Below are 25,766 nucleotides of genomic sequence, written 5' to 3'. Positions count from 1 at the left end.
AGGAGCCTTCCCCCCGCAACCAAACCTGATGTGTGAATTACTCTTCATTCAGCCCATGAAAATGACACCATCCTATATGTTGTTTCTTTAGATGAACAGTCTGAAGGACCTCTACCTGTTGTTGGAGGAGGAGAACCTGACAAGCCCCGCCCACCAGAGCGACAAAAGGGTGGCCTCAGACGAACAACCACTCAGCCCCACTATCAAGGTAGGTGATAATCAAGCTATCAGACCTCACAACCCTCCGTCCCATATGAACTTGTGCATGCTGTGTCCAGTATGCTGCTGTTTTACTACAGCTCCGCCTTCTCAGGTAGCAATAATGAATGTAATGGTGATTAAATTAAACGTTAACTTGTTCCTAAAACAATGAAATCTTTTGGTCTTGAGCGCTGTATCCCTTTCGGGGTCACGGGGGCGGGCTGGACCCTATCCCAGTTTAAAAGGGCAAAGGCAGAGTCCACCCCTGGATGAGTTGCCAACTCATTGCGAAGCCCATTGGAGGTTCAGTAACTTGCTCAAGGGTACCTTGGCAATGCTCTGATGGATTCCTGCCCCCCGCTACCAGAACACCTTCCAATGGATTTTGGATCTTCCAGACGCATGATTACTGGAGGTGTTTCCTGTATTCTCCTGTAGACGAGCGCTGTCAGCAGCACCTTGGCGGACCTGAGGATGGCGCTGCAGGATCTGAGCGGGGAGTTGCGACTGGAACGACAAGGCTCCCAGGAACTCACCCAGCAGTTCGCGAAGGCCAAAGCATCATGGGAGGTCGAGAGGAACGAGCTAAAGAGCCTCGTTGCTCAGGTAAAACTGGAAACACAACGGAAATGCTTTTGTTTGCGGGAATCGAACCCTACTAACACTTTAATGAAACCTAGGCACACCTGCAGCTGCTGGTGGGCAAAAGGAATCTCCCAGGTTACATGTGTGTGTTGAATCACACATGGGTACGATGTGTTTGTAGCGCAAACTGTGCACGTAGCATGTGCTTATCCATCAGTGCTGAATCACATCAGAACACACGCGAGCATTAAGCGAGGTTCCCGCCAGCTGCTGCTGCCTCGTCTGTCAAATTGACCCAATTTCACGCGTCGTCCCAGTTGTGGAACCACCTGACGGAAAATTATCCCCGCCGCAGAGGCTGATAAACAAGACAGTCGAGCCCTGGAAGCCCAAAGCGCGCTCCTCTGTTCCACGCGCGTGCATTTAATCAGCCGTGCGTGTCGTATGTAGGACGAGCTGCAAACAACTGCAGTTTCCTCAATGGCACCAGCGATTCACTCGCAGATGGAAAGGCGAGAAGAAAGGGTTTTGGTTTTTTCTCACTTCTTTTGGTACATTGGAATGAATCAGGCCTCAGCGTTTAATCTAAATGCATATGTAGTTTAGTTTCTTTGTAGTCTTTGTTCAGTTCAAACCTATCTAACATGTAACTGCTATGAATCGTGAGTTTCTTGCCCATGAATCATATATACGTATGATTGGCCCTCTAACTTTGCTAACAATGGATAATAATTAATGCATGTTATATTGTCCTTATTAAAGTGCTTTGGTCCCTTATTGAATAGGCATATGTCTTATTTTTAAAAAGTTTTACAAATAAATACATTTTTCACTATTGGAGCCAGTGAAACAAACAAGCGTTCAGGGAAAAGTAATTAACACAGCAAAACTAATTGTTTTGACAGAGCAAACATAATTAATGTTGATGAGTGGTTCACGATCGTCTCTAGCCCGGCTCCAGTAAGTGGCGGTATACGTTAAAGACCTGAAATGGGTAAAGAATCGCTTTGCTCGTAACTCCCCAACCATAAACCGCGTTATTTAATGGCACCCCTTCGTCAATAAAGAGAAACACTCTGCAAGCCAAAAAGCACAGGGGATGGGTGGGCTGTGCACGCACACTGCACCATGTGAGGGTGACTTGAGGGCCCGGTGTGTGTGTGTGTGGTAGCTAGACAGAAGGGAATGCAGTTTTTCCACCTTAAGACTGTGACAGAGAGCACGTTAGAGAAGGACAAGAGAGCTTGAAACGACAGGTGGGATCGCCTGGGGGGAGAGAGGGGGATACTGGAGAGATTTAGAGAACAGGGGAAGACAAAACAACGTGGGTGTTGCCTCTTGAAACGCGATCTTCCAAGAATTGCCTCACCCGCTTGGGGGGGGGGGGCAGAGGCTTCCCTTTACAAATGTTTGTCCACGATGTCCCCATCCTCCACCTAATTGTGCTTCATTACATATGCACAGCACCTTGGTGCCACTCACTTTTTAACACGTTATAATCAAACATTGTTGTAATTGAGAACTATTATTTCCATTATGCAGTGATTATTAATAACATTTATTTTCGGTGACGTAATTGCTGAAACACATAAAAACAACCTACTATGTTATCAGTGTGAAACAGGCTGAGTCAACCAGGTCACGATCTTTTTGCTTTTGCCCAGCTCGAGACAAAAACAGGAAAAGCGGCAGCAGCCGCTTTGTCTGCCAGTGACGCACTGGAACCTGCGGACCTGAAGGTGGCGCTGAAGAGGGAGCGCGAAGAGCACCAGCACCTCCTGGCTGAGTCCTATGCGGCTGTGATGGATCTAACGAAGCAGGTAGCATGTTCTGCAGATGTGGAGAGGAGTGGGAGTCAAACCTGAATCTTTGACGGCGTCGATATTCAGATGTTCTGTGCGTCACCTTCTGATGTTCATCTGTCACCTCAGCTGCAGATTGGGGAGAGGAACTGGGGCAGAGAGAAGCTGGAGCTGCTGGAGAGATTGAGTCAGGAGAGAGCTCAGTGGGAGCAGAGACTGAGAGAGGCCACGTCACAGCAGGGCATGGTAGGAGTGTGTGCACATGTGTGTGTGTGTAATTAGGAGGTTAGAAATGAAGTCCGATGTCTTGAAATCAGCCAGCTATCTAAATTTTATTGCATCTTCTATTTAGTTGTGTATTTCTAGACTCATGTAATTTCCCAGATTTCTTTAGAATATAATAAAATGTAATCCTGACGACGGTAGTATTATTGTTACAAGGTGCTCACTTTATGTCACTGCAAAAAAAAAATATATATATATATATAGATATATATATATTTTTTTTATATATATATATATATATGTGTGTGTGTATATATGTATCAGTGTGCAGTCTGTTTACCATTTAAAGGTTTGCTGTTACAGTGTTTCACCAGTAGGGGCACAAGTGTGGCCAGAAATGGGAGCTGATTTAAATGATAGTTGATTTAAATGTAATTATTTGTGATCGTGAGTATGTGGTGTATGAGATGGGGGCGACACAACAGTCACTTAAAGATCGAGACATTCTCTTTTGAGAAAATAGGAATTCTTTTTTTCCCATCAGTGTATCGACGGTATTTTGGATAGTGAAAGATTTGCTGTGTCATCGCTGCGAATTGTGGCCCAAAACCGCATGTTGCTAAATTCAGCTTTACCGTCTCCACTGATGGTGACTTTAACCACACAGCTATTACAGTACAAGCCGAGGTTTAATGTTACCCTGAGCTCACCAGGACACGTGCATCCAGGTCGTTATTTGGGAGATTTTCCTACAAATACGCAGACGTTTGAGGCGCAGTTAGTAGGTCACTGCTCCTCCTCCAGCTTCCTTTGAGGTTTTCAGTCTGAGGATAATCGTATCCTCCCACTCTCACCCTCTTTCCTTTCTGATCTTTTTCCTCGGCTTCTCCCTCCTCTTCCTTCCCACGTATGATGCCGTCCCACTCCCACTGGACTGCACAGGAAGGCTGGCACAGTTTGTAGGACCCAAATCCCAGTGTTACGTGTCAGGGACTGACATCCTTAATAACAAGAGACAACCTCGAGCATTTTTACTACCTTACTATCATGGTTTGACTTACGGACCGGTACAGCTATGACTCTCCTCTCTTTATTTCCTTTTTGTCAAACCATTTTGGAGGAATTGATCAGTGGGAGGAACAGACGTACCTAGAAAACATCTACTGATTTTAGCGTAATCCAGACTTGCAGTGATGAACGTGCATATTTGAATAGTTTATTATTTTTAAAAAAATTAGCAAACACAAAGTTGACTCTTCATTAAATTAGTTACGTGTTGCTAAACTTAAATGCTGTCTTTTGCTCTTACAGTCAAAGCCATTATCTGGTGAGTCCTCTGCAGATATAGCCATCAAGAATGGTGCCGGATCACCAAGGTAACTTCAAATTATTTAGGTGGACTTAAGGTGAGAGCAGTTTTGTAACTTGGTATAAAATGTTCTCAATTCACTTCAATAGAACATGCAGCCGGGACAGGACTCCGTTTGCGCTCCCACCTCTTCTAATTTGTCCAGAGACAAGTCACCTGTCCAAGAAGAACTGGACCTATCTGAGCAATCAGGTGTGTTTTTTAAACCTTTATAGTTATGAACTGTGCAGTTTCTCTCAAACCCAGACCAATATTGTTTTCTCTACTGGTTTCTCTCAGGCCCCTGAGATTGAGAACACTTGCAAAACCTGGGATGGCTCCTGCAGCAGCTTGGTGGGATCAGAGCTGGACCTGGAGTCTGTCCAGCGGAGCTTCACCGCTCCAGACCGCACCGGCATCAGGATCTACTACAGCCCTCCAGCAATTAGACGCATGGAGCAACAGAGAAGGACCACAGGCGCCAAAGAGCAGGTCAAACTCAGGAGCACAGATGGGGTGGAATCCTTGGAGGCCCAGCAGCCCGCGTTGGCGTACTCATCCTCGTACGAACAGTGGCTGAGCTCGCTGTCCACGCAGCACAGGGAGCTGCTGGAGAGCAGGAGCGGCTGCTTTACTGGCTCCATTCCCAGCATTGTCAGTAACGGTGTTGGCGGCTCGGTTAGCAGTTTAGTGGATGGAATGCCGCCCTCGCCGGCTTTCCACAGCCTGGAGATCGGCGAGATTTCCGCCAACTTGAGTGATGATATGAAGGAAATGACCAACTGTGTCCGGCAGGCCATCCGCTCTTCCTCCCTAGAAAGGAAATCCACCAAGGAATCTGGGAGTCAGGTAGATGTTTGAACAGTTAAACCCATCAGAGTTCTGTACCAGATAATCTCATTGTAGAATGTTCTCCGCTGTAGTTACATCTGGGTGGTGTTCTGTTACGGGTAACCTCCAAGACACATCTTAAGAAAGGAGGTCACGCTTCAGTCACAGAGCAGGACCCCTCACTGTCGCTTTCCATTTTCCACCCAGATGGTCAACATGTCCTCCAGGTCCACGCAGACCACGTCGCAGAACGTCAGCGTCGGTCTCCAAACGGATCTCCCCAGCAGCCGAGGAGTGGCTTTACACACCAAAGCCTGGTCTCCTCGCCCCTCATCCGCCACTACCTCCACGCTGGCCTCGGCCCGAACCCGGCAGATATCCACGTCGCTGGACAAAGTCCACGGTCGCATCGAGAGGCCCTGTTGCTCGCCCAAGTACGGCTCACCAAAACTCCAACGCCGAGTGTCTTCAGGTTGGTCAAGTGCACCAAACAGGAGTCGGCGTGTTTTAGAAGCGCCTCGGACTGGAGCAGCAACGATCAAATCACACGCTTTTGATTTTAGGCTCCACCTCCAGGCTGGATGGGAGCTCTACCTCCAGGGACCGCAGCCTGTGGAACCTACAGCAGAGGAGCATGGGTGGGGGTGGGGGCTCCGCCTGGGCTCGCTCCACCACCACCAGAGACAGCCCTGTCCTCAGCGGTCTCACCGACGGCCTGTCCAGCCTCTTCAGTGTGGTGGAACACTCAGGAAGCACAGAGTCGCTCTGGAGGGTCGATGGAGGTGAAAAGATTTTGGTTTTGGCAAATACTAAATCCTAAACGCGATTCCAGCGTTGTTCTTATCCTCTCGCCATATGTTTTTAACCTCAGGAGCCAGCCAGGGGGCCAGTCCAGCACGGCAGCCTCCTGCTGCGGGAAAACCCTCCGTTGCTGCAGTCTGTGGACCCGAGACCGGCTCTCAGAGGTACGGAGGTCTCGTCCAAGAGTTCTTTAGGAATGTATGCGGCAGCCGTACCCAGGAAGGAGTGGCCCTGCCTGGGGAGAGGGTGCAGAGAGACTCTCTCGGGGGTCTGGCGGGTGGGTTTGGCGGCAGCAGCGAGGCCAAACCAGAGTGCGTGGCGTTAGGAGTCGGAGGCCACGGGGCGCTGGTGTGTTTGGCTGGGAGCAACGACAACGTGACCAGGATCGTGAATAGGAGGTTCATGAGACAGACTGTTGGGGAGGAGATGGTCGGCATCATGGGAGGAGGGAAGGAAATGAACAGCACAGGAGCCGCGGGATCCTGGACAGAGGTAGGAGACCTGGGAATGTAGTTCCATCTCTAGGAATGACCTCATCTGAAGCTGTCAGCTCAGTGTTTAGATGAAAATCAAATATTTGTTTCTCCGTGTGAGGATGAGGAAATGCAGCCCAACAACCTGCATTCAGTTTCTGTTGTATTCCTGCTTTCTGATGCAACTTTATGAACAAATTCAGGAGAAATAAACAGTCAAAATTCTGATGTTTAAGAGTCTTGAATCTCAAGTCATTTCACACACACAAGCATATTAGAAGCTCAGTTTTACTTTTCACATTCTTCAGTCATTGTCAGACTGCACACTTTTCACTGTGTGCGGAACACCAACAGGCCCAAGATGACTTAGTCTTAGTGAAATCTAATATATATTTTTAAATTTTTATAATTTACCTACAAGCCAAATCCCGTACTTAAGCTTCAGCTAAATTACTTTAGTACTGTCAGTGACAAACCCACATGTCTTTTTAATTGCTGTTCCATTTCCCAGGATGCACCTTGCGACTGTGTCGGCCAGTCTTCCTGCGCCGCCCGGCCATCAAGAACCGTGGCTCGCCTCTCGCTCGGACAGTGCAAGCACCGCACGCCAGACTCTGCGGCAGCACCTGAGGAAAAGGCGGAAACATGCAATGACTGATGACAGTTCCACTGCCACGTTTAACACATGCACACGCACACACACTGTACACGAAGCAGACCTTCCTCCCCTCACAGCGGTGACACCAACGACCTGCCTCACACTGCCACACATAACACAGACTGCCTCCTACGCACAGACGATAACACATGCACGCACCTCCCAGGTAATCTTGTCGTAGCCTTTGACCGTACCATCCTCATACCGAGGGCAAAAGATTCCACCCCAACCAAAACCACATCTGGAGTTACCAGAAGCTACCAGCACGATGCGTCACTCTCAAACTGAAGATGCAAACAGAAAGAACCACGACTGCTTCAGATATCGATGAAGTCAACATGCAACCATGGTGTCGAATGTGAAACCTGTTTAAACGCGTTGGGATTAGCATGAACTCTTAATAGATATGTGAACATTTTTAGAAACGGGACATTAGCTGTGGCATATGAACCGGTCGATCTCAGTTTGTATCTATGACAGCATGCAGAATGTTGGAGACTGAGAGATATTCTACCACCGATGTCAATATTCACTCTGAAAACGAAAAAAAAAGCCCGTGTGCAGAGTTCCTCAGGCACTGGATAGTCACACTGCTCTCCCAAACTAGAACTGCATTACATTTACGGTTAAATACGTCCTCCACAACGGTGTATAAAACAACCTTTGCATGAAAACCAAGAGTCGTTTCGATACAACGACCGATCATCATCAGAAACTCAAGGTGTCCACCCACATCCATGATCAGCAACCATCTCCGGCGTGTGTGTGCATCACTGACGAGGCTACAGGATGAACTTTCTGCACATTTTCAACATGTAGCATTCCAAATACATCACGCAACGGTTCCATCGCCGCCACACAGCCGCTAGGTTCACGTGTAGACAAGTCACTCAGATTTGATAGACACACAAACAACAATTACACGTTGACAAGTCTTTTAGGGTTTTTTTTACCGCAACTGTCTTGTTGTCATTCCACTTAATCCACTGAAATTTAAAGTGCCTGCCAGATTCTGGTCCACTTACTCCAAAACTGGGCTCACGCGAAGCCACAGAGATGAACGCAGTCGAGCTTTTCTAAACGGGCCATTTGTTTTTATGCTTTCAAGCTACACCTCTACACCTCCAATAATGTACTGTACCATTGGAAAGGACGGACAAAATGGTTTACAGATATATAAGGCAATGCTTTTTTTATTATATTGTTTTTTCGGGGGGTTTTGGAAAGTAAATTATTTTTGTTTTTTTATTATACGGATGTTTTTGCTGGAAAAAATAAGCCTGTTGTTTCTGTTGTATTTCATCATGTGGTGCTACTCTGCAACATTCGCTCCGGACCTGCCTGCTTTATCCAGGCCTCTGACCCATTTAGCTGTTTGAAAATTGCCTTTTTTCACTGGCCAGTTCTCCTCCCCAGTCCATGACTCAGCAGGTTTAAATCAGGTAATACAGTGAAAGGATGTTTGTGCTTGCTAAATGACACGGTGGGGAAAAGCCGCAGTCTGAACGCTGCGTGGCTCCAGTCCAGGCCTCACTGGTGCTGGAAACCCAACTGGAACCGAGTCTTTAACCAGTTAGCTGTCAGGTCGCATCATTTAACCTTTCTGTCTGGAAGATTCCTGAAGGTGTCAGTCAGATTTTGCACTATTTAAAACAGTTTCATGCTTCTAGTAAACTGACACTGGTGGTAATTACTGGAATAGTTAATCACAGTAATAAAGGTGTCACTGATGAACTACAAATGATCCTGTCCAGAACAGTCAAAGCAAACTGCCAACAATATTCTGATGCTACTGGAACTCGCTAACAAAGATACAAACCAGTTTTTAGTTTCCGTGCGGCCACTCGGTCACACACACAACATCAGTGATCTGTTAGCAGCTATATAGACTATCAACCTAAGGCACTCCAACCCAGCTGAAACCCTTAATAGATAACATGGTTATACAGTTATAATGAAATACTCTCCTTAAAAAGCACCACAAAAGAAGATAAATTCTCTCACAGTGCACATAAACCTTTCTAGTTCCCTGATGTCACAGTTACACTGGAGCGAGAGGTCATCTATCATCGTAAAATAATGCATCATTGAAGCCAGATTCCATTAAAAGTTGAAAACGCAACATGTAAATAAAAGAAGCACAAACCTGGTGCAGTGCAGACAGACCAACACGGGCCTTTTGTATGACACTTCAATCTTTTGGGTTTTTTTAGAACTCCTACTGGGATTCTCCAATGATTGTCCTCACTGACCGCTCTGTCTTATAAACACTTACTATTTATTTCCACGTGGGGCACATCAGGAAATACACAAGACTAATGTTTCCCTCCTGAACATTACCTTGTGCCTTTGAACTACAACTGATTTAAGTCATTATTTTGTAATGCGTCCGGCTTGTTAATTACGACGGTGATGCCAAAACCCTGACTCGTTGTTTCTGAGGTGAAGACGTCTGTCATCAAGGGTTTCCAGCTGCGCTGTAAAAAAGTGTCACGACCCAGCAGAGCTCAGAATTTGTGTCTGACGAATACGACACGTGCAAATGGTTGGAATTTGGGACCATGTTTGTTTTTTGTGGGGGGGGTTGTTCCTCCAGGTTTTGTACAGTTGAATTGAAGTAGTTTTATTTGGTGTTTTGGATGGGTAACGGTCCCAGTTAAAGCCTGTTTCCTCCAATTTGCATTTTTTCCTTTGCTCATTTGCATTTGCGAGTAGGATCTGAATTATGGTGGAATTAGCTTTAGACTGAGATCATTTCCAGGTCAGTTCTGTCCCTGCCTCTCTTGTCTTCTCATGTACTGGTCCACCCTCAGGTTATAACGTAAGCACGCGACATTGCAGCCAGTGACTGATGGTCCTACAGGTTATATTGCCTCACCAGCCAATGACTGAAGAGTTCTTACAAACTGCATGGCATCTCATTGGTTCCTGTGTGTCCGTCAGCCTTAGAGAAGAAGCTACACAAGACTTTAAGGTCTCTCTTTTTTTTTTTTTTACGTTTCCATATACTGTACATCCCAGTATAATGTAAAGTAATGCTTTCCATGTTAGCTAGACTATTAACCTGCCTGTATGATGGCTTTATACAATATAATATTGTCTTTTTTAGTCTTGAATGATTGAATGCAACAAAAGACAAAGTAAGAACCCACTTAAATGGGTTCTCTGTAGTGTAATTAGAGACAACTGTTGTTTTGGAGAGAAAAGCTGAACGTCAACAGCAAGTTTGAAGCAAGTTGCTGTGGAAGAATGAAGCTCTCTCTCTTCTTTACGCGCCACTCCTCCTCTGTACATATGGCGTTTAAAGCTAATGAATGACAACAGCGAAAGGCAGCAACACTTTTCCTGAGTAAAATAAGACATTTCTTTGGAAAGGATTTTTCTGGAGCCGGGTTTTTGTCGGACCGGTGTAGCTTGTAAGATGAGATAAAACTGCCTCTTCTTTCTCATAATATTCACAAATAAATGTTTGTCAGAGTTTCTCTTGGTGAGTTGTGTCTCTGTTGTGGACATTTGGTCATATTACGGCCTCCTGGCCACATCTAATCCAAAATTAGCTTGATTAAACTCGCTTTTAGCCCACAGATGGAAACAAACTGGTTTCACTGCCCACATCTGTTTTAAGATTACGGATCATCCCCAGGAACACGGCCAAGCCGTGGCAAGGTCCAATCCTAGAGGTGGAATGGACAGATGGGGTTGTGTAGATGTAGCATGTGGAGAACGCACAAAGGCAGCAATTATGCCGGAGTTAACGCCATGTAAAGCAACCAGAACTGCAGATTCAGCAAAAGGGCAGCAGGATTACCAACGCCCTTTATATTAATTTTCCCCTCGGCTAAAGCCACATTGTCTGCCGCTGTAGACCCAAAATAGGGAAAAGCATCATCCTTCCAAGCTGAACAGCAAAAAAAAGGGTTTATTTATCTGTTGCCTTGTTCTCCGTGGTGGAGCTGTGATAGGGTCCATTCCCAAATGGTGGACTAGGTAGCCATAAGTACAATGGATGGTTTTCATCAGTAGTTTTGCTTTTGTCAGAGGCCAAAATGGATGGAATTTCAGATGAGACTACCAAACTCATCATTACTGAGAATGAAACAGCCTGTCATTACAATTTAGCATGAAAATATATCACACACCAAGCAGGAATCGATTCATGTTTTCTCACAAATGTAAATGTAAAGCAAACCCGGAGCAGGATTTGAAGTCAAGTCGCCAGATATTAATATTTCATCAGGTATGGATTTCATCCTTATCATGTAAATAAACGTCTTCATCACTTAGACATTTCAACCAAATTCAAGTTCCACTGAAGTGAATTTAACTGAGGCAGAAACAATAAGAAACAAACAGCACTTTGAGTTTGTTTGTATTTTTATCTGTAGCTCTATAAAAACCCTCTTTTAAGTCATAATTTAGCATCAAGATTAAATGAATGACATTATTAATCATTTTTATGATTTATAAATCAGAATCTCTTTGTTGAGTTTAATGCACAACCGAATGATGTGAGATTTATATCAAGATTTTGATCCCGTGAAATGAAATATTAGTATTTTGTAGAACATGATCAACATAAAGTGGTCCAGCAACACACACACACACACACACACACACACACACGGGAACACAGGAACAAACACAGGATGCAGTCAATGAGGCTCCGATGATTGAAACTAAACGGTGAGAGGAAAGCTCTTCGCTGCAAACTAAACGCACAGAACACACACATTAACTCCCATACAATGAAATCATTCGAAACTATTTTCGCAAAAGTATTTTAAGAGGAAAACTCTCCTTCCTCCAAGGCACATGAGTGCCTTATAGAGCCAAATAAGTTGTTGTTGAAGAGGAGATGGAAAGAAGCCAGAGCCAAGAAAGGCCAGAGCATGTCACAGATCTGTGCAGGACAGGGGGGGGAGGAGGGGGGGGGGTAGAGTTCTATACCAGGCAGGAATCTTCTCTTTAAATCCCTGTGTGTGTATTAAAGCTGGTAGAACAAGTTGGAATTCCTCACATTTGATTTTTATCACAGCTTAATGTTAAAACACTACAAACATTGACACAGGACCATTTAAGTCAAGGGGTAAAACTATGGTCCGATGCTGCACGACAGAAGTGAAATTTAGGTTTGAATCGAATATTCTCTCAGTTAGGATCCTCTTTGATGCTTGTGTGTTGTTTATAAACCACTTTTACCTAAACTCTCATTCCGAAACACTCGTCTGATTTCCCATGACACTCTTCTCTTTCAGCACAGAAAGCCCGTTAGAACTCCACTTTGGAGGACCCTGACCTCCTTTCAATGTGTGTGGTAACCTTTCCACTGTCCATGTAAGTCAGATAAAACACTGGCAGTCATATTTAAGATGTTTAAAATAAACACACACTTATTTATCACTGATATATCGTTGAACTGTTCTCGTGTTTACGTTTTCAAGACTTTTCCATAAAATTTCAACAGAACTCTACCGACCTCTAGTGGTCATACTACTTCACTAAACTATGTGGCCTGATAAATGGGATTTTATTATTTACTGTTACGTCTTTCCTGCTGATGCTCATTGCTCATTGCTCATGACACTTTGCTTTGGTTGGTTTTTTCAGATAAAGCTTCTGCAATGGACCCATTAATGCCATCGCTGTGTATTCTGGACATGAGTGTGCCACAGGATGGGCAGCAGTGCATTCTGAAGGCCTCAAAAGAGGTACGGGACCAGTCCAAACCACATCAGCCCACTGATGACAGTGGACTGAGATGTCTTAAGACTCCCTATGATGAAGGTAATCCCTTGGCATCAGGTTTAAATATATGTCTTAACGCTCTGTTGACTCACCCTACACGTACAAATTTGTCTGCTTGGCATCAAAGACATAACCATTTGTCTTCAGCTAGAAGGAGATGCCGCCTGGTCACCCAAAACCCCTCAGAGGTGCAGTGGATGGGTCAGCTAATTCTGACTGGAAGTAGCGAGGCAAAAGCTTCCACTGGCTGGTGGAAAATGACATTAAATAGTAATTAAATTACATTAAATAGTAAGTGTGCTGTCCTAAACAAATGAAATCTTTGCTCATTCTTGTCCCGTTAAGTGATTCATAATTCTATGTGATATTTATCTCCATGACCGAAGCCTCCACCAGTTTGACAGCCCGTACTCTGCACGCTGGGGCAACGCTCTCTTCGGCCACACCAACGGAGACCCCTCTGAATCGTCTTTGGTGCAAAAGCTCAAGTTCAGCAAACGACGTTGGGCTGCCCACCTGCTGGGCTCCAGGAAGAACAGGCTGGTGTACTGCTTTGTCCAACAGCTGTGGCTGGTGGGTCACCGCACAAACATCTCTTGACCAGATTACACCAGCGTGTCCAAAAGAGAGTGACTGTGGATGATGCTGAGCTAAGCAAGCTGGGGATTCCTATACTAAAAATCAACAGTAAATCCATTGCACACTTTATCAGGCGACAGGAGGCCTTGTCAGCCGCCCATGTGACCGACCGAGGCCAATCAGAGCATCGTGCAATGCAGTCGACCTCCAGCACTGGAGCTACCTCTCGAAAGACCACACCAGTCGACCTCAGGTCACTCCGGCTCTAGCAGGGACCAGGAAACTGACATGCCGACACAGTCACACAGATGCGTCCCCTTTTTTACCACCTCAACCACTGACCTAGACTACCTCCTAGTCACACAGTTACATCCCCCTCTCCTCCCCCACACAGAACCACCATCACTCGCACCACCCCAGACCAAAGGTCGCAAAGGTACTTTTGTCCCACAGCCTGGGCCTGTCTGCTCATCTGGTCAAATCAAAGGAACGCCTCCAATAGTCCGTCTTGCTGTTCCCAAACACGAGACATCCCAACCTCCCCGGCATCAACGGTCGCCTGCTCATTCAACTTTTTAGAAGAGCACAGTGGTGCCGAGCCGACCGCATTCAAAGTACACATCTATGCACTGTGTGGTCAACCAACGAAAGGCCACAAAAAATACAGAAAAAAGACAAAAAGACTGTCAAAACACAAAAACATCATCATCTACAGGACTTGACGGCCAGACTTTTGAAACTTTTGCAGTCTTTCAAAGGGCTGTGGACATTCTTTTGGGAGTTCAATTCATTTTTTAATGTCTTCCCATTACATGCAGTATTTACCCTTTTGTAGCAGTCACTGGTAGATTAAGTGCTCTTGCTCTTCGGGGTCACCTGGGGCCACCTCTCTTTAATCGCAGTGCTTTATTAATTTACATACGATACATCCATTTCCACTTCAAAGACAGCTGGGGAAGTCTTCTGAGCCACAGCGTAGGAACCTGTCAGGGATCATTGATAGCATCGTCACTGTTTTTGCTGCACAACAAATCAATTAAATGTTGTTCCTCAACACGATGGGCCTGGGGTATTCTTTACCTTCCCTATACTTTTTTTATTCTGACTAAACCAAATCACTCATGAACAGTAATAACATCAGTTGTGTGTTCAAATACAACATACACAGACCGTCATCACTTTCCCCTGCATTCATTTTTCCTGCCCAGCAGATGGCTGAATAGGGCAAACGCAACATAAAGAAGCCTTAAATTTAAGTGAAAGAGTTTGACAAATATTTACAATGATAAGTGAAATTTTACAAGCCAGAAGAAGTTAGACACTTTACATTTGTGCTTCCATATCAAAAAAAGTCACTTTCCCACAATTTTTCTACACTGGTCTAGAGCCCATTTAGGCTTTTCAAAGCAGCACAAACTGAGTTTAACAGCATCTAGATACAAACACACAGGCTGCTTTGAGCATGCATTAAGTATTCTATGCAACTGTTCATTTATATTGGACAAAATATCAGGGGAGAGCGCGGACGCAGTCCCCCACTACCAGAAATTATGCAGTCGAGATTCCCACATTTGGGGAATTCGCAGAGGTCAACACTGCCGCAGTGCAATGGCAGAGCCTCGCCCTGGGTGAACCACCTTCCTGATCATGGTGTCTCCCCTGCCAGGTAAGTATGAATTGTACAGCGCACGTTTGGGGAAGTCTTTCACAGTAACACTATTCTGACTCACGATGGCAGGAAATCATCACAATCACAAACATAGGAGCATATACAGGTATTTATGTGCAAGATGCTGGATGTTTATACAGAAAGATCTGTATTTGATCAAAACGTTTTACTCGAAGCCCGTGTTTCCCATAATGCATAGCTGTTCCCCCACATCAGAATCTTTCTGAAATCATTAATTTTCTATAAAAGTATACCTAAAAAGACGTGATAGGGCAACAGCAGGTTAGAGAGCACCAAAGCTACAAAAGACTGTAATAAGAATCATAATACAAACACTCTGATCCACATTTAAACTCTCAAAAGGAGACAATAGAAGTATGCTTCCTTCCCTCCCCCGCCAGATTGCGTCACTTCCTCGTCTGCCTGGTCACTGACGCACACTACTGCCACCTATGGTGGGGAAGTGTAACAACATGGGTGCAATAGAATGATTCATCTATCTTTTTACCTCACATGGCCATAATGGGGATAAAGTCTTTCCCAGATAATAATTGTCATGAAAGTGAAATATTGTATCCTGCATGTAGCCTTGGATACAGCAGAAAATATTGAAAGGTTTCTCTCATAATAAAAACCCAAGTTAATTGACAAGTTAATGAAACACTTTAACTGTACACCCAGGTTAAAGATATATGTGGTGAAATGAAAATAGTAGTTTATTTAGATAAAGCTGAAAAACATGTCAAGTGAAAATAAATGCTGGGTCTACACAATTCAGTGTCTTAAAAGCTGAACAAAAAAAGAGATTCCCTCTCCAATTTCAAGACACCCCACATATCTCTTTGTACAATTACACCTCTTCCACCTGGATAACTTGTGTTATAATTTGAAACATACTCCTTCAGGCCATTAGTTGTGACATTCATGACCAAAGTAAATCTTTTGACTGACTCATTAACATGAATGATGGGAAGCATTATGCTCCTCCACTGGATGGGACAGGGAAAGCATGTGGTGAAGTCTTTATTCTATATGCATGGAAGAGGATTTGAGTAACAACAGTGTCTCAAGCCACTTTAAAAACTAACATAAACATTGAGAGATGTTATATATCTAACAAGGCAACTCAAGTTATTTAACTTTCCACATGTTCAGGGGGGTGCACCGTTCCTGGAGATACTGCAATACCAGGTCGATGCGTGGAGTGGACGGAGCAAGCCCCTATTCCATCTCCCTGTTCCAAAAATCAATTTAATATATGGTCCCCGGGTAGGGGACGTATCAGATATTAAACTGATAAGAACAGATACTACACTTGATCTTAGCCAAAAGGCCGAGAAGCGATACCACATAACTGGTGAAGGGAGGGGCTCATTCCGGTGACTATGACTTTAACTCGTGGGTTTTGCATTTTTAAAAGATGTGGGAACATTACATGTGAGAAATTACACTAAATATTCACCGCTATCGTTAGCAAAGATACACAGCCTAGCGCTGCGTTAGAAACACCAAAAAACGAGGATCCTAAACGCCGCGCTGTGCATTTCCGATCACGTGGTGTAAGTTTGTCCAATGGGCAGCCGTATAATACGATTTGTTTAAAATTCTAGTTTTGCGTTGATTGGTCACTAAACTGTTTAATCCGCTAAGTTATTTGATAAATACAGACCGATCCAGCTGTGCCATTTAATTTTCGCACGTTAATGTTTTTAAAAATACAAATTAAACATGACCACATTTTCGAGCAATAACAGAACTATGTCTCCCTCTGCTGGGCGCGACCAACATAACGGGGGGGAAGGAAGCAGAAAAATGCGAGACAATTATAAGGCCAACAAATCATCCATCGGCAGCATTTCCATTCCAGTGATTTCCCCAGTTTTTACAAAATATAGCATTTCAGGCAACGGAACCAATTGTAACAATTTAGTAGGAACTTTCTATAATGCAATAAAATAAGGCTCATTGCGTGAACTTCATTGTGAATTCAAACTTCGACTGGGTATTTTGACTCACACGAAGTTAATTTTTGCAAAGTTAACTGCTTGCTTGCAGGGTCAACTTCAAAATGATTTGCATCAATGCAAGTGTTTTTATATTAGGTAAAAAATATTTGTTTTAGGTCTTCCTAACGCAACGCCCTCGTAGTTTGTTAGCATGTCCGTAAGCCCAAGGTTCGCTCTTTAGATAACAAAAGAAAGCGGAATAACTTGACACCTTTTCACAAAATCGTGAAATGTCCTAATAACATTTGCTAACTTCAAATAGCACCAGCTTATAACGCTAAATGACACTACTGGGAAGTATTATAAGAGACGCGTTTACTTACTTGACCATTTCTACGTGAGTTCACGTCGTTCCTGGCCTAATGTTGTTCCTTCAACCCAACAGTGGGGGCGCTGCTGTGCTGTCGGCGGCTTCCGTGGTCACAAGGTGGGGTGTAGTGTTTATTACTGACATTAACCTTTTTAATTGCATCTTCGTCTTTTTCCTACCACACGCAAAAATATCGACGGGCTGTTGACGAGAATAAATGAATGAATATTGTCATTCATCTGTGTTTCAGAAAGCGCTCTGTCTCCCTCCGCTGAAACAAATAGAACTCACCACATCCAAATAAGCTAAGAATAAAAGTAGAAAATAAGACAGGTTTTAATTTAACTGAACCACTATATGTAGGAGTGGTACACTTGCATATTTTATACTATGTTATGTACAGAGCAATTATAGTCAATCCCATAGTTGTTTGTTTTGTTAATGATATATTATAATGATATATACGATAATGATAACCATGATAGCTGATATCTGTTTAAGTCAAACAGGCTGCTGTAATCTTGACTATTTTCAGAAACCTAGAGCCTGATCTTCAACCAAGCAGGGCTGACAAGAGGAAAATGTTTATTTTAACTTAGAACATGGAAACCAAAACAGTTTATTAACAATCGGATGTGAAGGGGAGTTACAACAGTTAAAACAAGATTGAGTAACATAAGTCATTTTATGATCAAAACCCCTTGTCAAGATCAAGAAATAAAAGTGAATTAGTCATTTTAAATATTTCTGATTCATTTTGGTCGAAAATTATATTATAACTTGGCAGGTTCAAGGGGAAAAATTATTAATTATGTAGAGTGCAGGCAAATCAATTGTTCGCTTTCAGATCTTGCGTATTTCCGATCCTAGTTGTTCTTTTTCTAACCAGTAGAGGGCGATAACAGAGAAGACCGCTCTTAAAGTGCCGAAATATTCAAATACGAACAAAAGGGAGTTCCGGGAGAACCACGGCAAGTTATAAAATAAGGCTCATTGCTGGTCTGTATGAGATGGATAAATGTTGTCATTTCTGTTTTAACCGTGTGAACACTTAAAGTTTTACTTTGTGGTAATGTGAAACCTCGTAAGTCCCCCCAAAACATTGAAAAATAATAACGTTTTCGCTCAGGTTTTTATCTGTTGTAGAAACTGGAAGATTTTGTTCTTTTACTTGTTTTTTTTGTCACAGGAATATTGAAATAGTGCAACGTTTTGCCTTGACGTTAACAGAATCTGGCTTTATTAGCAGTGACGATTGTCGACGATCACACAAAAGTCATTGTTATGATTCATTGATTTATCATACTGGTTTCAAAAAACTGCATGAAATTGAGGGTGCATAGTGCGTCTGTCTCCCAGTAATTACGGACTCATCTTCAGGTCCATGCCAATAATTGGCATGTTTAGATAAGTCCCAGCCTATTTAGATAAGTCCCAGCCTTATGAAAACTAGTCCTGTTTTTGAGTCTGGATCTGGTCTTCGGACACAAACTTCTGGAAGTACTTCAGTGGTGTGTGGGAGGGAACCAGCACCAATGGTGACATCTAGACCACTGAAATCAATATTAGGAGTAATATTAGGAGTACATATTTTCTTCCAGCCAAAGCTCCTTGTCCCGAGGCACAACCCCTGTCCATGCCTGCACACTATAACAATCCTGTGTCAGACTTTAAATATATGAGCTAAAATACCAAGGGTCAAAGGAAAGTTGCCCTGTTGTGTGAGTTCATTGCCATTGGCCTTTCACTTTGTTTCTGTTGTGAAAACCCATAAACAAATTCCCTTGATTAGAGCTTTGTGCACTTTTTATCTGCAGGTTTTGACCACTTCAGTTTCCATCCACTCATCTGTGTAGCAGTAAACATGGTTAACGTGCACAAAGGTGTTCTTCTTGAATGGTGAGTCCAACTTTATACTGCCAGCATACATTAGTTTATCTTATAACTACATTATAGGTTTTTCAAAAAGAAAATGTAGGGGGGCCTTTTAAAAGCATAACATTATTATTGTCCTTATGTGAAAACATTCTTTTCTTTTCTCTCCTATGTTCCATGGGACCAGTGATCCTGCTATGAAAGAGTTCCTCCTCCACCTGGATGAGACTATGGCCCTCGGGAGGAAGTTTATACTTAAAGACCTTGATGAAACTCACCTTTTTATATTAGCAGAGGTGGTTCAGACTCTCCAGGAGAGAGTTGGCGAGTTGATGGACCAGAATTCCTTTCCTATCACACAAAAATAAACTCTTTTTTCCACAATAATCTTGTCCTCATGAATTATTGGAAAATCTAAGTTGCTCATTCAGTTTTCCTACATTTAATGGAGACCCCAGCAAAGGAGAGGAGAGAAACAAACGCCGCAGCGTTTCCATCCCCTACCTGTCCAGAGTCTGAGAAGTTTAGGAGGATCCTCCAGAAACACGACATACCGGTGCAGTTTAAACCCCGCAACACTCTCAGACAGAGGTTAGCACACCCAAAGGACAAGACACCAAGACCCAAACAAAGTAATGTTGTTTATGCTATATAATGCCAGGAGGAATGCAAGGAACTGTACATTGGGGAAACCAAACAACCTCTCCACAGAAGAATGGCACAACACAGACGTGCCACCTCTTCAGGTCAGGGCTCAGCAGTCCACTTACACCTAAAGGAGAGTGGGCACTCCTTCAAGGACAGCCAAGTACGGATACTGGCCAGAGAAGACCGCTGGTTTGAGAGGGGGGTCAAGGAAGCTATCCATGTCAAATTGGAAAAACCATCCTTAAACAGAGGTGGTGGCTGAGGCACTTCCTATCACCCACGTACAATGCAGTCCTCCACTCCTACCAACAACAAACCAAACATTCACACCATTCCAGGAGACCCAGTGACCACCACCATGTGATCCAGCAGACAAAGGGTAGACACCTGAACACAGAAAACTAGGTGAACGACCCGACCAACGACCCTGCTAACGACTCTCAGGTGACCACCCAGATCATTAACATGCCAGTGGTCCACGGGGCTATATATTTTCAAGCTCTCTCCCCAGCGAGTTCAGAACTGAAGAAGCCTTCTGGAGAGAAGGCAAAACGTCTTCAAGAGAAGAAACCCAGTCCAGGTGACAGAGAAAACTACCTTGGATACAATGACCTGGATGATTGAGAATCTGCACAGACATCTTACATTTAATAGCAATTTTAACTCTTTTTTTTCTCGACCCTTTCCTACATCAGTAACTTAGAATGAACCCCCCAACCGCTCAGAACTGAAGACACCTTTCAGATGACACAAAATGTCTTCCTGTTGCTGTTAATAGGCCAATTTACCCGTTGCTAGACAGCCATTAGACATTATTTACTAGGACTGTGCTTGTAAGCTGCTGTTAAATACACGCCCCAGTTAGGGGACTTACTGAAGAATGTACAAACTCAGGTGATCCGGTTAATTGTCTACACATCATTCACTGAATCCATGTTTAATGTTGACAGAATGGTTACACATACAGGTATATGATGCTGGTAATAATAAAATGCACTTTTGCATATTCTGTACAGAACATTCACCCACAACTACCATAATTATTGATAAAAGAACAGCAGTTTAATTCAAATCAATTTTTATTTATATAGCGTCTTTTACAATCAAAATTATTTCTAGGTGTTTTACAGAATCCCAGGGCCTGACCCCCAACAGGCAGCAGTAGCAAGGAAAACCTCCCCTTTAACAGGAAGAAACTGTGGTGAATTTCTTCTGATGGTAGCCCAGGTGTGTTGATGAGGAAGGAATCTACACAGACACCAAATTGGTTTGAAGAGATGTTTATTGGAGAGAAATGTCAGGCATCAATCGGACGCTGCCTCCAGCATCTTTCACAGTTCATTTTGAATTTCTGAGTCCATTCGAACATAGTTGTCAAAAGTGGCGTCTGGATCTGATCGCCAGGCATCACTACATCCATCCAATGAATATCATTGCCTTGGCACAGGTCAATGACAAAGTACAGAAACAAAACATCACACCCAGTGACACTACAACTGCACTGAGAACCAGAATCAACATAGCTCCCATTGGACCAAATTTGTCCTGGAGCCATGCCATCGCAGATGTTCCTGCAGCCTCAGAAGGGCCAAATGCATCCCTTATCTCCTTATCTTCTTCAAAGCGTCAATCACACTCGTTATATCATCACAACTGTCTGGAATCAAAGTGTAAAAAGCATCTCCTGTCAAATTCAAAGACACACACATACCTTCTTCTTTTGCCAAGATGTAATCTAAAGCCATGTCATATTTCAACAACGTAAGTCTGTAACTCCTCTGATGGTTTCATTGGCAAAACCACACACAGTGTAAGTAATATTGTCAGTATGATAGGCAAGAAATACAACACCATAAAAAGGAAAAAAACCAATACCCCATTTTTCTCCTAAACTAATTGTCCAATGATAAGATTAACGATTGTAAAATTGTGCGAGTTCTCTTTTTGTCCTGGCACCCGTGGTAAAGTTGCTGGTAGAATTGGTATCATCTGGAGGCAGGGTTGTACTGAACAGGTGTCACAGATGGAGATTGATATGATTGAAGTGGTATTTAGTCTGATTGCATTTGTGGTGTCTGATCAGATTGGCTTTGCTTTGACAATGCATTGTTATTCGCACCCTGTTAACAACCAAGTCCAGTTTCTTTGTTTAGTCTTGCTGTCCTTCGTGTATCCTTCATAGATAAATATAGCTGAGTGTCATCAGCATAACAATGAAAATTTATCCCATGCTGCTGAATAATGTTTCCTAAGGGAAGCATGTAGAAGGTGAAGAGGACTGGTCCAAGTACAGAACCTTGTGGAACTCCATGGACATGAGCAAACTGATATCTATCTGATAAATACGATCTAAACCAGTCTAGTGCTGTCCCTTTAATCCCAATCACATGTTCCAGTCTCTGTAACAGGATGCTGTGATCAACTGTATCAAAAGCAGCACTGAGGTCCAGCAGAACCAGCATAGAGACCAGTCCATGATCTGAAGCTATGAGAAGATCATTAGTAACTTTAAGAAGTGCTGTTTCTGTGCTGTGATGAGCTCTAAAGCCTGACTGAAACATCTCAAACAGGCTGTTCCTCTGCAGGTGCTCCAGTAACTGAGTCACCACAATCTTCTCAAGAACTTTAGAGATAAAAGGAAGGTTGGATATCGGCCTGTAATTTGCTAAGACATCAGGATCCAGTGATGTTTTTTTAAGCACCAGTTGAATCACTGCCACCTTGTAGGACCGGGGTCCATAACCTGTCACTAAAGAACAATTGATCTGGTCCAGGATAGAGCTGCCTATAATTGGTAAAATGTCCTTCAACAGGTGTGTTGGGATGGGATCTAAAAGACACGTGGTGGACAATGTTCCCTCTAAGCTGCGCAACTGCGCACTGGTCGCACACTCTCAGCGCACAAGAAAACCTATCCAGCGCAGTGAACGCACTGCAAATTAATTAGATATATAACTTTTTTGCTGTGTAATTCAGTGAGTGACAGGTGTCCAGACAATCATACAATACGATGCAATTACGCTACGCAGTGTAAGTACTGACAGCACCGATACTTGCGCATGCGCTCTTGCGCATGTACAGTGTGGCGGAGTTAAGTGACGCTAATGCTAATTAGCCCCTTATAATGGCCAAACGAGCGGGCAGTGCTACACTGGCAAAGAGGTATGAGGCCATTCTCCACCACCCACAGTCTACGGAGGCCATTAACAGTCAATATGCTGACTTCAAGTACATAATGAAGCAAAAACTTAAACAGGGGACAATCAGCACATTCTCAGATATGGTGGCTGCAGTACTTAATGTGAGGAGCTAAAGGAGATCTCAAGCTTCCAGTGCAGATTGTGAAAGAGGATTTAGTTTGATGAATCATATCAAAACAGCATCCAGAAATCGTCTTGAAGTGACACATTTGGACCAGCTGATGCGCATAAAGTCAAAGCAAGAAGCAGACGGAGTCATCAACCTGGACAAAGTGTGCAACCATTGGAGAAGTGAGAAGGACAGACGTGAAAAATAAGGTAAAATTTAAGTCAGATTTGTGCATATTCTAGTGTCATTTATTAAGATGTTTTATTTATGGATATTAATCATTAAATTCTATTATGACTAGATCACTTATGGGTAGTAGAAATGCTAATAAAAGACACTGTATCACAAGCTACAGCACACATCATTGTGGAAAATGTGAATGTTTTAATGTGAACAAAATGTTATGTCTCAAAGGTGTGTATGTCTCATGTCTTCCAGAGCAAGACCCTCACCCAGGCCAAAACTGGACCTCACCGACCTAAGCCAAAGCAGGACTCTCACATAACATACTACAGATCTCACGAACAATCTTCAATCAATGAGTTTTGTCTTTTTCATTTTAAGTGGGCCAAATGAGTTATATTAAAAATAAATTAATGGAAATTGCAGTTGTAATTTGATTCTTTTAATGAGCCATGAAACTTTCTATGATCCCAGGTGTGATACTGGTGTGTGGCCACAGCGAGCACTTCTGATGTTGCTCACAGTGGTCCTCAGTGTGCAGAGAGGTTGTCTGTATGCCCAGACATATGAAAAATTAGAGGGAACATTGGTGGTGGATATCCTGTTATGATCTAAATTGACCACGGGGGGGCGACATTTGCTTTTCATATTTTGTACTCAGTAGTCTGAATCGACATGAACATTTTGTGAAGTGTATGATGCGCCAAACCCATGGCTCACACAGCTCATCCGAGGCACCTAGGGGAGGGGCTGACCTGCCTGGTATGGCACCTCCAACAGTCAGGGGATGAGGTGGACTGCTAACTATCATCATGCCAAGATGCTCATTCCAGTCTGACGAAGCAATTTAGAATAATTTACAATTATATTTCTTCAAATATATTTTTGTAAAAATTGTTAGGAATACAGGGGGGGGGGATAATCACGTGTGTGTGTGTGTGTGTGTGTGGTGTGTGTGTGTGTGTGATCCTCTTGGTGGATTGAGCTCACAGTTAAAGAAAATTAATCCTGTCACAGAGCAGATTATCTCCAGAAAGTTTTATGGGCATTGTTTACACCTTAAAGATCAGGAAATTGATCTAGCAAATGTAATTTACAATGAATATAAACCGAGTAGAGCTGTGTGATAACAAACCAACATTTCATTGGCTTATATCTCCACTGCAAGGCAGAAAACACAAACGGCATTGATTGGAAGATATTTTGAGCCTGTTTGATTTAGAATGAGGTTCTTTCTGTCCAAGCATCGCTGACTTCACGTATGTTGACGCCAGGCCTGGATACAGTGCTCAGCTGTCATCTGTGGGATGTAGAAGAGCCAACAGCTTCTTCAGCAAATCAATTGTTGAGCAATATTAGCAATATTTCTTCACCAGAAACTCTGTCTCACTGTTGGGATGACAAGGCCTTCTACCGTCCATGCATCAGTCCCTGGGGTGACCTGTCAGGTCGTAATGGTCTGACAGCTGTAAAGCAGTGTACACATCTATGCATTTAAACTGGTGCGATCTGAGCTCCAGGGAGTCATCCACCGCTCATGGAAGTCAATTAAGGCTGGATCTGATGTATAGCTGCCTCTCCACAAGTACTCCTGCCTCTGCAATCAAGGGAAAACAGACTGCAACACACCTGCACCCTGACAGAGAGTAAAAGAACAGCATTTTTTACTTATTTATTTAGTTTTCTTTTTTGGGGGGAGGATACATGTTTTGTAAATGTAAATCACAGGATGTTCTTTAAGTATTGCAACATTGTATTGTAGTTTTATTATGTCAGTAACATAAATCAACATAATTGGGTTGTTATTTTTATTTGAGCTTACCAAGTGATCAGGTTTTTACACACCCATATAAATCAGAATTTAACCAGATTGCAAAAAAAGGTCAAAGTGCTTAACAGTTAGACAAACTTGAGCCAGACAGAGAGACAGACTATAAACAATGTATTAAAACACAGAGGAAGGTGTGACGGCACTGCAGGATTTTACAGGACAATCAAATTAGGCCAAATTAAAGGAATAATAATAACAAATAATACACCTATGCAAACAAGAAGGCTTTGATACAAGAGACATAAAGATAACCAGTCAAAAGCCTGCCTGTCTGTCTGCCTGTCTGCCTGCCTGCCTGCCTGCCTGTCTGCCTGCCTGCCTGTCTGTCTGTCTGTCTGTCTGTCTGTCTGTCTGCCTGCCTGCCTGTCCTGTCTGTCTGTCTGCCTGCCTGTCTGCCTGTCTGCCTGCCTGCCTGCCTGCCTGCCTGTCCTGTCTGTCTGTCTGTCTGTCTGCCTGCCTGCCTGCCTGTCTGCCTGCCTGCCTGCCTGTCTGTCTGTCTGCCTGCCTGCCTGCCTGCCTGCCTGCCTGCCTGCCTGTCTGTCCTGCCTGCCTGCCTGCCTGCCTGCCTGTCTGCCTGCCTGCCTGCCTGCCTGCCTGTCTGTCTGCCTGCCTGCCTGCCTGCCTGCCTGCTGTCTGCCTGCCTGTCTGCCTGCCTGCCCGCCTGCCTGCCTGTCTGTCTGTCTGTCT

The 25,766-nt window shown here is 43.7% G+C and overlaps 2 protein-coding genes and 2 non-coding genes across 9 annotated transcripts in view; 2 read left to right on the top strand and 2 right to left on the bottom strand.

The window, feature by feature from the left end:
* The window catches only part of soga1 (suppressor of glucose, autophagy associated 1), a 47,600-nt gene extending 37,196 nt beyond the window's left edge, over window positions 1–10,404 (top strand). For both annotated transcript variants that reach the window (XM_057039921.1, XM_057039920.1), the window contains exons 14-24: window positions 92–208; window positions 640–807; window positions 2,451–2,606; window positions 2,718–2,834; window positions 4,125–4,189; window positions 4,272–4,374; window positions 4,462–5,010; window positions 5,200–5,464; window positions 5,556–5,774; window positions 5,864–6,285; window positions 6,778–10,404. In XM_057039921.1, coding sequence (XP_056895901.1) covers window positions 92–208; window positions 640–807; window positions 2,451–2,606; window positions 2,718–2,834; window positions 4,125–4,189; window positions 4,272–4,374; window positions 4,462–5,010; window positions 5,200–5,464; window positions 5,556–5,774; window positions 5,864–6,285; window positions 6,778–6,924 — 2,328 coding nt within the window. In that variant the 3' untranslated portion in view covers window positions 6,925–10,404. The remainder of the gene's footprint in view (window positions 1–91; window positions 209–639; window positions 808–2,450; window positions 2,607–2,717; window positions 2,835–4,124; window positions 4,190–4,271; window positions 4,375–4,461; window positions 5,011–5,199; window positions 5,465–5,555; window positions 5,775–5,863; window positions 6,286–6,777) is intronic.
* Window positions 10,405–14,758: 4,354 nt separating this feature from the next.
* On the bottom strand, window positions 14,759–14,922 carry LOC130530758 (U1 spliceosomal RNA). Its single transcript, XR_008951922.1, has one exon. It is a non-coding gene; the product is annotated as a U1 spliceosomal RNA (small nuclear RNA).
* Window positions 14,923–16,071: 1,149 nt separating this feature from the next.
* Window positions 16,072–16,262, bottom strand: LOC130530759 (U2 spliceosomal RNA). Its single transcript, XR_008951923.1, has one exon. It is a non-coding gene; the product is annotated as a U2 spliceosomal RNA (small nuclear RNA).
* Window positions 16,263–18,126: 1,864 nt separating this feature from the next.
* On the top strand, window positions 18,127–19,495 carry LOC130529564 (general transcription factor IIH subunit 5-like). 5 transcript variants are annotated; one of them, XM_057039936.1, is made up of 3 exons: window positions 18,127–18,213; window positions 19,048–19,132; window positions 19,296–19,495. In XM_057039936.1, exons 2-3 carry the CDS (start codon window positions 19,098–19,100, stop codon window positions 19,474–19,476), a joined length of 216 nt encoding a protein of 71 aa, XP_056895916.1. In that variant the 5' UTR covers window positions 18,127–18,213; window positions 19,048–19,097; the 3' UTR covers window positions 19,477–19,495. The 5 variants fall into 5 exon arrangements, with proteins under 5 accessions (XP_056895916.1, XP_056895917.1, XP_056895914.1 ...); XM_057039937.1 differs by having other exon boundaries at window positions 18,130–18,204; window positions 19,051–19,132; XM_057039934.1 differs by having other exon boundaries at window positions 18,142–18,232; window positions 19,051–19,132.
* The last annotated feature ends 6,271 nt before the right edge of the window (window positions 19,496–25,766 follow it).

Source organism: Takifugu flavidus, chromosome 8, assembly GCF_003711565.1.
Source record: "Takifugu flavidus isolate HTHZ2018 chromosome 8, ASM371156v2, whole genome shotgun sequence".
In the NCBI taxonomy this organism is placed as follows: domain Eukaryota; kingdom Metazoa; phylum Chordata; class Actinopteri; order Tetraodontiformes; family Tetraodontidae; genus Takifugu; species Takifugu flavidus.
The sequence above is the reverse complement of the archived record's forward strand: the minus strand, read 5'-3'. Positions and strand labels throughout refer to the sequence as shown.